At 43.5% G+C, this 11,564-nt stretch overlaps 1 protein-coding gene across 1 annotated transcript; it reads left to right on the top strand.

The window, feature by feature from the left end:
* The first annotated feature begins 481 nt into the window (after window positions 1-481).
* NCOA4 (nuclear receptor coactivator 4) lies at window positions 482-5,903 on the top strand. Its single transcript, XM_010187555.1, has 9 exons — window positions 482-630; window positions 1,069-1,209; window positions 1,333-1,421; window positions 1,917-2,025; window positions 2,641-2,712; window positions 3,373-3,519; window positions 3,737-4,747; window positions 5,119-5,208; window positions 5,770-5,903. Exons 1-9 carry the CDS (start codon window positions 490-492, stop codon window positions 5,773-5,775), a joined length of 1,806 nt encoding a protein of 601 aa, XP_010185857.1. The 5' UTR covers window positions 482-489; the 3' UTR covers window positions 5,776-5,903.
* Window positions 5,904-11,564: the final 5,661 nt, after the last annotated feature.

Here is an 11,564-nt window from a genome sequence, read left to right as displayed (position 1 = left end):
GATGAAACTGTGTAAGAATTTTCTCATTTATGAGAGCCAGTTCATTTGCCTGCAGCTGAAAAAAGTGGAATTCAGACAGTTGCTGCCCCTTTCTGGGCTGTTCTCCCCGAGAGCTGCTGAACCTTGCCTGGATAAGCCCTCAGCTGCTGGAGTTTGCTGGCTAGACATAAAAGCAGGAGGAGGGTGAATGGCAAGGGAGGATTGCCTAAACTCCTGTGGTTGAAGCTGTTGTCAAATATCTGTTGGTTTTCCTGTGATTGTGCAAATTCCCTGGGCTGAGGCTTTTGAGAGACCGTTGTCACTCCTGGAGAAAGCTTTGTCTATGTTCAGAAAACTTGCGTTGGTGTAGGATCGTTGGGGGTTTTGTTGTTCACCTTTGTAGTGAAGTAGAGCAGATGTTCTTCATATGATGCCCTTCCTCTTCTCTTAAAGAGGAACAGAAACAATTAAGAAATTTTTTCTCTATTGTGTTTTAGGAATACTTCAAGAATGAGTCTACCACAAGATAGAAATAGAAATTCCTGCAGCAGCGAGCCTCTGGCAAAGTGCCTTCAAGCAAAGAAGGACTTGGAAACAGCTATATCTGGAATTGTTAAAGCTGAACAGCAGATCAAAGAGAACTGGCGGGAGGTAATTGTAGATTATTTTTTAAAAATGTTTTAGTAACTAACATGACTTCAATGACAGCTTTTATTATTCTAGAGTAGTTTCTGTTATGATGATGGTCTGATGGTCTCTTGCAGTATAATTTGGTCGTGCTCTTGATGAAGGTATTCCTGTATCCTGGCAAGCTTAGGCATGCCAAATTTACTGAAGCAGTTGGCTGAACCATCAGGATATAGAGAGATTGCAAATAACATTTTAGTTGATACTTCTTTAAAGGTCGCCTTGGAACTTTTACTAACGTGAGTCATGTGGTGCTGCGGGTAACAGTGGTGAGTTTCTGAGAAATAAATTGCTCCAAAAATACCACTTCTCAGTGACAAGTACTATTTTGTAACCAGCTCAGCGTATGCTTGTTGCTACTGCATGACACTTGCTCTAGAGCTGGTCCCTGTTGCCTTGTAGGTAAAAGCCAAGATCCACAGCCACATAAGCCGCCACCTGGAATGCCTGCGCAGTCGTGAGGTTTGGCTGTTTGAGCAGGTCGATCTCATTCAGCAGCTGAAGGAGGAGGCTTTGCAGCAGCAGGCACAGCAGCTCTATTGGGTGAGATTTGGTTGTAAATTGTTGCACTGGCGTTTTTAAGTAAATTTTGTCCTTGCAAGTATTTTCTCAATTTTAATCTTAGAAGCCAAAACAATAATAACGTGTGCTTTGTCTTCCGTGCAGTATTTGGGACAATTCAATTGCCTTATTCATCAGCTGGAACGCTCCTATAGTAACGAACTAGCAAACCAGATTTCAGTTTGCCTGGAGAGGTAAATATATTTTATGATGCCAGTTAACACAATTGGTATTGATTTTGATTTATGAACTTAATCAGATTTTGTATTCTAATAGGACTAATAGTAGCTGTAACTCACTGATTCCACATTTTAATGGTTCCAGAAATAAGATCTTGAAAGCAGTCTGAGATACAATTACTCTCATGTTTTGTACCTTGGATTGAAAAAACCAGGACTATAATGAGCAGTGGATGTACTAATTTGTGCAGGTTATTTTAAGTGTTAGTCATTGATGGCAACTGAAGTAAGAGGGAGAAACTTGTGTTTCCTGGCTATTTATTCAGTTTTGGTTTGTCGATGGGCATCTCTATGTTTTTATGCTAGTATTGGAATTCTTTCTGTTACGTAATTACTGCCAGTTCCGTTTGGAAACCTTGTCATGAAATAACAGGTTTATTCCCAAAACGTGACAGATTAAGGTGATTGTAATTTTTTTCCTCTTCTGTAACTATCATCTCACTCTTTCAGACTGGAAAGTCTCACTCTTAAACCAGAGGAGTCATCCGTCCTCAATTTTGAGGCTGACACATCTTACCTTCGCCAGGCGATTACCTCATTTGGCTCAATTAAGACAATGGTAAGCACCAAGACTGTCCTGGGTTGGAATATTTGAAGAAAAAAACGTCCTTTATTTTTGAGGTGGTAGTGCGATATATCCCAAGTGATATCTCTACTTTTAGTACTAGCTTGAGCGGATCTTGTTTAGAAGTCATACCGTATCGTTTTAGCTGTATAATGCATACACTGTGGTTTGTTAACTGTTCCAGGCAGTTCTGACTTTGACCAAGCTTAGATCTAGTTCTGTATGTGCCATTTTAACACATTTTGGCTGAGACTGAGGGAATGATGATTATATTCTCTGTTCCAGCAATTGAAAATTAGTGTTATGGTTTCCTTCAGATATTAATAGTTATGCATTGTAGATGGCTTCTGTGATAGAAATATTCTGGGATTCTCATGTAAGCAGCATATCTCCTGTATTATTTGGGCTAATTCTCTTAAATGAAGTGGACTGAAGGTAGTATCTTTATCACCAGTCTTTCTCCATTGTGTTTTTAAATGTTGATAAAATTGTTAGCCACAAAGAACTGATCAGTTGTAACTGTGCTTTACTTCTGATTTATTGTAGAATTCATTTTAAAAACTGGAAAAAAAATAGAGATTTAAATTGAATCTTTAACTTTCCTTACAGCAAACCTCAGAGAGAGACAATACTTCTCCCTGGTTCCCAGGGCAGAATTGTGCCCTAATGAACTGTGAGCAGGTAAGATTAAGACTTGTATTAGTGAATGTTTATTTGTGTTAAAGAGAAAAGGAGAACTCAAGCACATTATGTTAGCTTGCTTGTGTAATAACTTCTGTTTGTTAAGAGGTTTGAGTAGCCAGTAACGGTGCTGTGGTGAGCATCAGTGATCTGATCCAGGAGCAGACGTACAAGAACATCATATGAAACTGAATTCGGAGTGTGACTGTCAGTCAGAATTTTTCAGTTGAATATTCCTTGATGTTGTCAAGTCAGGACTTGGGACTATCCAGTTCCTTTTAATTCATGGAAATTCATGGAAAAATCTTATGTTGGGCTCTGCACAGAAACAGCATCAGTGAAGGAGGGTAGCAAATTAGGAATGGGAGTTGTGGTCAGAAGAAGGGTTATGGTTGGGTTACACATATCAGAACCACGTGTTGTAGAAGTTGTCGCCTCCCTTTCTTGTCACTTGCTCTCTGAAGTGTCTGGGATCACAAAACAATCTGTTAGTGCAGTAGCTTATACAGGCCATTGAAGATTTACCTTTTTCTTAATTAGGAGGGACTGTTTCTTCTTTTGATTCAGAACTACTGATGCACGTTGAATGCCTGTTTTGATGTTCACCGTAGATCACCTCAGCACTTAGACTTTCACATAACCAAGAACATTCTTTCTCAGCAGAAAACTTTGTGTGGGACAGTCAGTGCCTCGCTTGCTGGCTGGTTACTTGGAAGCAAACCTGTGGGTGTTTGCCAGGCTCCGTATGTTCCCAGCACCAATCTTGAAGAGTGGGTTACACAAAATCGCGTGTCAGAGCCCAACCAGGTAAGCCTTGTGTGCACTGACGTAGTTTTTATTCTGTATCAGAATCTGATTGCAGGCAGAACAGGGTGGGAATTAAACCTGTCATTCTCTTCACTCTGCCTTGTGTTCAACTAAAACTTCTGCACTTACTGTCAGAATGCTCCAAGCTCTAACTGTGCAAAGTTACTAAACATTGTCTTTTAGTGTTAATAGATGCATTTTGATGTGTCTTTACTAGGACTTAAATTCTTCCAAAGTCTGTTATTTTGAGCAAGCCTGGGGAAATCTGAAAGATTTGGAAAACTGGCTCCTGCAGAATCAACAGCGGGACGTTGCTGGGAAGACAGACTCCCCTGGACGCAAGGACTCCACCTCTACTTTCAGCTCATCCTTTTCCGCTATAGAAAAGGTGGAGGAATTGGAATCCTTTGGACAAGAAGAGATGGACCTCTCTGACTGGCTGCTCACTCCTGAAACAGAAAATGGAAGTAACGCTTCAGATGAGAAACAGAAGTATGAATTTAAGCCTTTTAGGGAAGAATTTAATTCAAATGATTGGCTCTTCAAAGCTGAAACCTGTACCAGTTGTCGTGGCAGCCAGATCAAAAGCGTGGAAATTGAGAACCTGGGAAATCTGAAGTGCCTGAATGAGCATCTTGATGGAAAGAAATCACCCACCACATCTCCTGTAAGTGCTTGGCTGCTTCAGCACCCTCAGGCCCCATTTAAGGTGGAAGATGTGTGCAAAGCTAACGAGCTGTGTGCCAGCTTTTCAGAATGCATGTGTGATCAAAACTGTGGGAAAGAGGCCCTGTGTAAATGGCTTCTGAAGAAAGAAGGGAAGGATAAAAATGGAGTTCTAGTCAGCCAGAAAGATGTACCAGACCCTGAGCACGAGAAGACAAAGTCTGCCTCTGACACCTGGCTTAACCCCACACAGCAGCTCACAGGGGAACCCATTAGCACAGAGAAAGTGGATCATTCAGTAGAGATCACAGAGCCCTTGAAAATATTGCTCGAAAGGCCTCTGACAAGCTGGCTAGCCAAGCCTGAGCACAAAGCAGAAAGTGCAGAAGAAAAGGCGAGTAGGGAAAAAGCAGATAATAGTTTCAAGACTCCTTTTCTGGACCTCTTGGCTCCATTCCACCTCCCCTTGAATGTCAACAGTTGGGTGTTGACTTCAAACAACCCAGAAAATGCTAACCCACCTCCAGCGGAAGATAAATGGCTTCTACGCAAGAAAGCACAAGTGAGTGTGTTTCTGAGTTTTTGTTACTGCCGTGGCTTAAGCCTGTGTTCCGGGTTTAGTATTTCACTGAATTTAATGCCTGCCTTCTCTTCCCAATTCCTGTCTTCTGGGTAATACTGACTGACAACTTTTAGGTTTCTGAGCTCTTTCAGTGTTTTCAGTGATTGTTACTTACTTGAGAAAAAACCAAAACATTAATTTTGAAGTATAGAAGTATATATATATATTTGGCCTTCCTAAATGAAGAAAGGATTCACCTTCTAGACTCAGAAGTCAGCTTGATTTTCTTTGTGAACATTCGACAGAATTTGAAGATACATCAGGATGTATTTGTGTTTGGAGATCAGTAACTCAGGTGACTTCTCTTTCAGGACTTTGGCCTTCCTACAGTTTGTGACCTTTTTGCCTGTATGAAACTCAATGGAGATAAAGAACAATGGCTGTATCGGACTCCTTTACAGGTAGGATGCACATAATGTGGTAGAAAAGCTGAGCCTAAATGTGATTCAGGGGTACAGAATACAGACACCGGCAGCTGTCGTCTTCAGGGTTCTCTAAACGTAATGTTTAACAGCGCTGATTTCATCCCCATATACCTTTTTAGCACCTTGGACCATTCTACTTTGTCATTATTCCTCCTGTTTTGATCACAAGCTAGGGAGGGAATTCTTGAGTAAATCACTCTTCAGCTGGTGAGCACTTGGTAAAATCATAACTCCTATTGTAACTAGAATGTGCAATTAATGTCTGAATTTCCAGGCAGCTTCTTTCTTATCTTGGTAATGTACTCACAGCTGATGTCACGTTTCTTCTCCCTGCCAAGAAAACTCTTTATCACTGTTTTTGAAATGAAAAATGTCTGTCTTGGCAGGCGTACTTCTTCAAACCCTAAAAGGCAAGATACTCAGTTCTAGGAAGTGTTTCAGTATGACTTTTTTCCCAGGGTGTCTAATACATGTTTTTTTCTAGCAGTGTTGCTTTCTGTTTATCAAAGAGAATAATGTAATTTTAAATTTGTTTAGATGTGAAGAACTGGAAGCACTGAACTCGTCCCCTTTCTGCTGATCAATTGCACATCACGCTGAGTGACTGCAGCCAGCTGAATTCTTGTGTTTGTGTTTGGCCGTCTGCTTGTTCTTCTACAATTGTAACAAAAGGAAAGATGACTCATGTAACAGAGTTATGGTGCAGAAGATGCCTTTTCGTTATGATTAGTTCTGAAGTATAAACCCACTGAGCATAAACAATCTGATACTATAGAGGTGTTAGTAAATTCCTGTCTGTTATGGGACTATGTGAATCTTCTTTAATGGGTTGTCACTTGAAGTGTGTTGGAGCCAGTGCAAATATAAAGCAAAGTATCTCTGGTGCTGCGAAACGTCCGCCTTGGCAGTGAGTCTGGAAGTGTTGCTGTTTCCTTCAGCTGCTACAACTTTGTAATGAGTTGGGTTCCAGCTTATTGGGATGGCAAGGTAACTTGGGCCGTGTTTGGAAGCATTTCAGAGGTTTCCTTTACATCTCATGTTGGTTCATCTCCTGACTCTGTAGATTTTGAAAAAGACATGAATTCATGGGACCTGACAGAATTGGTAACTTAGTTTTGAATGAAAACTTTTCTGGCAAATTTCTGAGCCATTCAGAGAACAGGGTTGGGTGTTCATTTTCAAGCATCACTAGATCAGAACCTACTGCGTCCCCAGCATTTAGTAACTATTTGAGCTTCGCTAAAAAGCTGCAAGATGAAACGTGTACATTTCAGCTAGTTCTAGATCATTCACGATGAACTTTTAGTGACTAAACCACTGGAAAGCAGGCATCTTAGCCACGTAATATTTAAAGGCAATATTTGGGGAATTAGATGCCCTCTCAAGAGGTTGATTTCATGCTTTTTAATTGGGAAACACTAACTTGACAAACTGCGTGGCTCCCACTGGTCCATTTTAAAGATATTTAAGCTGTGGATTTCTATGTTGTTCTGCATATGAAAGTGAGGTCGAGTAGCTCTGATCTCTGTAGCAGTGGACAGAACACGAGCAGTACATCTTTAGGTGTCTTGTATTTTGAGCCTGTGGGGAGGAGTGCGGAGATGTTAGCTACAAATGTGGATCACGCCTGTCAGCTTGCGTGAAAAACTGTGAAGTTACATAGTTTCTGGTGCAGCCTCTACTCACTTGACAAATTGCTCTTAACGGCTATAAAAATACCCTCCCCTTCTCCCCATCCCTGCAGCCTGCCTGGGAATGAAAGTGATTTCAGTTCTTCACAACCCTCTAGAAATTACTAGCAAGATCCAGCCTTGGTATCACTTTGCAGTGTGAGTGCATTCCTGTCTGACAGAACCTGTGAATTTGGTTAAAAGTAAGTTTTTAGTCTGAGAGGAGACACTGCACATCTGAAAGCAGACCCCGAGAGCGCTTAACATCAGTGGACTGCTTGAGGCTTCAGTTCTTGGATAGCTGGGGCTTTCTGCTGGGAGCAGAAAGGTGTTCGTAAAGCTCCCTTTCCCCTTTGAACGTGTCCTTGTTGCTGCATGGGAAGACTGCACTGTGACTAACGCCCTCAAAGCCTGATTTGATTCGCAGTTGAACTAAACGAAGGTGATTGACGTGCAGCCCACCTCTTGTAACTCCTTGTAGTTGTCATTGTGTGCTACTCTGTCCATTCAGTATGAGCCTTTAAAACTTAGGGGTATATATTCCTTTACTTACTCAACTGACTTGTTATCACTAATTCATATTTATGTAAAACATTGATTAGTCTTTTCCATTAAAAAATAATTGCAACCAAAGGTGTGGTGTGTCTCCTTTGCCAGATGGTTAACAAAACCTGCTGGGGCACGTTGCCTGGTGAAGCCCTGCTGGGATGGTGCTGCAGCTGCGCTCCCATCCTCGCACTGGAGTCCACTGGTTCTGCATTTCACCACTACCTGCAGCTGCCAGAGCCGGGGAACCCTGGCAAATGGGGAGCTCCTGGCACTGTCCTGCAGCACGAGACCCTGGACATGCACTGGTATGTCCGAATCACCTAGCCTTTACTCAGCTGCTGTAAGAAATACGGATTTAGACAAAACGTTGTTTCTTCTCACTCTTGAATATTTAAGGAGGATTTATAAATTTTAGTGGCCTTCAGTCCTTTCATGGCTGCAGCACAGCTATGGTCTGGCTGCACAATTGGAAGTTTGTTCCTCTCTGGCTCTTCTGCTCTCCTGGTTTTTGAACGTGGGCCTCCCTGCGTGTTTTCTTTGTCCTTTCGAGGATCTTCAATTCCTCTAAACAGGTGGATGTGACCTAGTCCAGGCTGCACTATAGCGTTAAGAGAATATTCTCATGGGCCAGCATGCAGCTGGCCCTGGCAGCCTTTCAACCACAATACCTTGACTTTCATGCATAGGCGTGTATACAGTTTGTACAAATGGACCAGAGGTTCTTTGTTAGAAGCAGCCACGTGCAGAACTGGATGTGTATCCTGAGTACAGCTTTCAAAGACAGGGAGAAAAAATACTTCAGGTCTTCCAAAGACAAGGAAGACAGCAGCAGAGATCTCCACTTGTGGCTTCTCAAACATCCTGAGACTTGTTTGAAGGGTCTGAGATGATCACATCGATGCCTTGTACTGAGGAGTGCTTCATTCACTTGTTCAGAGAAGAGTTCAAGAGTTCTTGTTCAGAGACAAGAGAACTTGTGTTCAGAGCAGAGCCACAAGGATGGTGAGGACTCTGGAGAACAAGCCTGATGAGGAGCGGCTGAGGGAACTGGGGTTGTTTAGCCTGGAGAAGAGAAGGCTGAGGGGAGACCTCATCACCACCTACAACTGCCTCAAGGGAGCTTGTAGAGAGGTGGGTGCTGGTCTCTTCTCCCAGGTGATGGGGGATAGAACAAGGGGAAACGGCACCAAGCTGTGCCAAGGGAGGTTCAGGTTAGAGGTAAGGAGGAAGTTCTTTCCTGAGAGGGTCGTCAGAAGCTGGCACAGGCTGCCCAGGGAGGTGGTGGAGTCACCATCCCTGGATGTGTTTAAGGAGCGGGTAGACGAGGTACTTAGGGATATGGTTTAGGGAGTAGACAGGAACGGTTGGACATGATGATCTCAGAGGGCTTTTCCAACCGAGCGATTCTGTGATTCTGTGAAATTCCATTTCTCTCCCACCCTGTGGAGCTGGAGCAGTTACCTCTCACTTCTCCTTTAGCTGAGTTTCTGTAACAAACGACTCCTCCTAACTTGCTCCTGTGCAAAACAACCAGAATGCTTTGTGGTCACATAGTGTGTGCACTGGTCAGTGTATGGAGCTGTTCTCACGGGGCAGGGAGAGAGGGGAACACAAGACTGGTATTAATGATGCTGTGAAAGTACCAAACAAGGCTGTAGTACCTTTTAGTGTCTGCAGTGGGTGCCTGACATTCAGCACAGGCCAATGCTCACAGAGTACACAAAGGTCCACTTAAACATACCAATTTCCTAACTATCTAGAATTTATTATGCACAGGGGTAACCTGCTGTTAAAGCATAAAAGATTTCCACCCCCTTTCCCTTTCTCATTCCCAGATTAGGTCAGAGGAAACAAGCTATGAATACTGGATCATATTTATGCCCTAACATACATTTCCTGCCTGTTTTCAGAAGCAGATTCTGCTTCAAGGAGAAGCTGGAGATTCCTACTATGACTAATGATTTTTTAACAAATTCCCCCAGCTGTAAGAGAAGTCACCTGCTGACAGGGAAGGGTGAAATCGCCTTTCTATGCAAAAGCAGCTTTACAGAATTCAAAACGCTTTCATCATACCCATCCACTCAGATTCCCTCTCTGGTCAGCAAAACTAGACACCACATCTGGCACTGCAGGGGGATAAACCACCACTCCTCAGGACGGCCAAGGTCTCCTATGCCCACAGTTCTTAATACTGCATAGCGGCCTCTGGCTTTGCTAAAACCTGTCTGTAACTTGATTTTACTTCCTTTTATTCCTATTGAACTAGGATATACTTTTGGTCACAGCTTCAAGTAGCAACTTTATACCAATTGTTTGCCATTAAATTGTGAATACACTAAGTCCTAACATAGTAAATCATAAAGATGTTTTCTGTATTCCATACTTAAAATTCACCTCCCTCACTGCTGCCTCCATGCTGGTTGTATTTTATAGTGCAAACTGTGGATCACTCCATATAGAAACAGTTTATGGACCAAGTATTTTAACAGCCCTAGAAACTCAGCTATTTCAGAAAAATGCACTCAGCTTTTCCCCTGAGGCAAGCGCTTCCAGGAGATTTGGTGTTTCTGAAGAACAGATACCATGCAAAGTTGCCTCAAGAATCAGCCTAGCCTTAAGATTGTGGCAACTTGGAACTTACAAAAGCTTGTTCCTACATTATCTCCAGTGCACCTAAAGGAGGAAAGACATTTGTTAAGCTTTGGTTTTCCCGCTTCAATTAGGGGCAGAGAGCTCCTGGGTCACATTAATGACCTATTAGAGAGCAGCACAGGGCAAAGCGACCTGGGGGTCCTGGTGGCCAGCAGGATAACCATGAGCCAGCACTGTGCCCTTGTGGCCAAGAAGGCCAACGCCATCCTGGGGTGTATCAGGAGGGGTGGTTGTAGGGCAGAGAGGTTCTCCTCCCCCTCTACTCTGCCCTGGTGAGACCGCATCTGGAATATTGTGTCCAGTTCTGGGCCCCTCAGTTCAAGAAGGACAGGAACTGCTGGAGAGAGTCCAGCGTAGGGCTACAAAGATGATCAAGGGAGTGGAGCATCTCCCTTATGAGGAGCAGCTGAGGGAGCTGGGTCTCTTTAGTTTGCAGAAGAGGAGACTGAGGGGAGACCTCATTCATGTTTATAAATATTTAAAGGGTGAGTGTCACGAGGATGGAGCCAGGCTCTTCTCGGTGACAAACAATGATAGGACAAGGGGTAACGGACACAAACTGGAACACAGGAGGTTCCACTGAAATTTGAGAAGAAACTTCTTCTCAGTGAGGGTAACAGAGCACTGGACCAGGCTGCCCAGAGAGGTTGTGGAGTCCCCTTCTCTGCAGACATTCAAAACCCGCCTGGACGCCTTCCTGTGCAACCTCATCTGGGTGTTCCTGCTCCGGCAGGGGGATTGGACTGGATGATCTTTTGAGGTCCCTTCCAATCCCTAACGTTCTGGGATTCTGTGATTTCAGTTCTAAAAACATCTCTAGCAAAACTAAGAAACACATTGCAAGGCTCCTGACACTTAAAAAGCAACCCATCCCACCCCAGCCCCCATACTGCCCATCAGTCCTACATCCAGTGTTGTCAAGTGCGCGGCAGTGCAGTCCTATTAATGGTGACCAAGAAACACAGGTGGGGAGGAACTCACTAATACCAATGGGGAGAGAAAAAACAGCTATGGAGGAAAGCACACGTTTTCCTCATGTCCCACCCATCAACACTGCACAGCTGGTGCAGCCTGTGAGTAGGAGTTTCTCTGGTGTTACAGCCCTCAAGAAATGCATGCTGGAAGGCCCAGCTCTGACACCACAGCAGTAACTCACAGTGGAACCTAAGGCTTAACAAGAAACAGCATTTACAAAGTGGGTGAGACAACCACATTTTCTTGCCTTCATGCTACACAGAGTTAAGTGCTGGCATAAAGCATCTGCTTCAACCTGGTACCCAGGCAAGGCTAATTGAGTCAAACTGTGAACCCTGACAGCTGGAGCACTTCCTCTGTAAAAAGCTACTCTCAGGACATGCCTCCACTCAGTGAGGCTTCTCAAGAAAGCTGAATGCCTTCTTGGAGGAAGGCAAGAGTTACCACCTTTTTTTGGTGTTACTTTTATTTTCTTGAGTGCAACAT

This window comes from Mesitornis unicolor, unplaced genomic scaffold, assembly GCF_000695765.1.
Source record: "Mesitornis unicolor isolate BGI_N332 unplaced genomic scaffold, ASM69576v1 scaffold32176, whole genome shotgun sequence".
NCBI lineage: Eukaryota > Metazoa > Chordata > Aves > Mesitornithiformes > Mesitornithidae > Mesitornis > Mesitornis unicolor.
This window is presented reverse-complemented; position numbering and strand designations above follow the sequence as displayed.

Coding starts and splice junctions, on each gene's coding strand:
- NCOA4 (XM_010187555.1), top strand. CDS start 490: ATGAGTCTACCACAAGATAGAAATAGAAATTCCTGCAGCAGCGAGCCT. Junction 1,210..1,332: donor AGGCACAGCAGCTCTATTGG/GTGAGATTTGGT, acceptor TCTTCCGTGCAG/TATTTGGGACAATTCAATTG. Junction 3,520..3,736: donor GCGTGTCAGAGCCCAACCAG/GTAAGCCTTGTG, acceptor TGTCTTTACTAG/GACTTAAATTCTTCCAAAGT.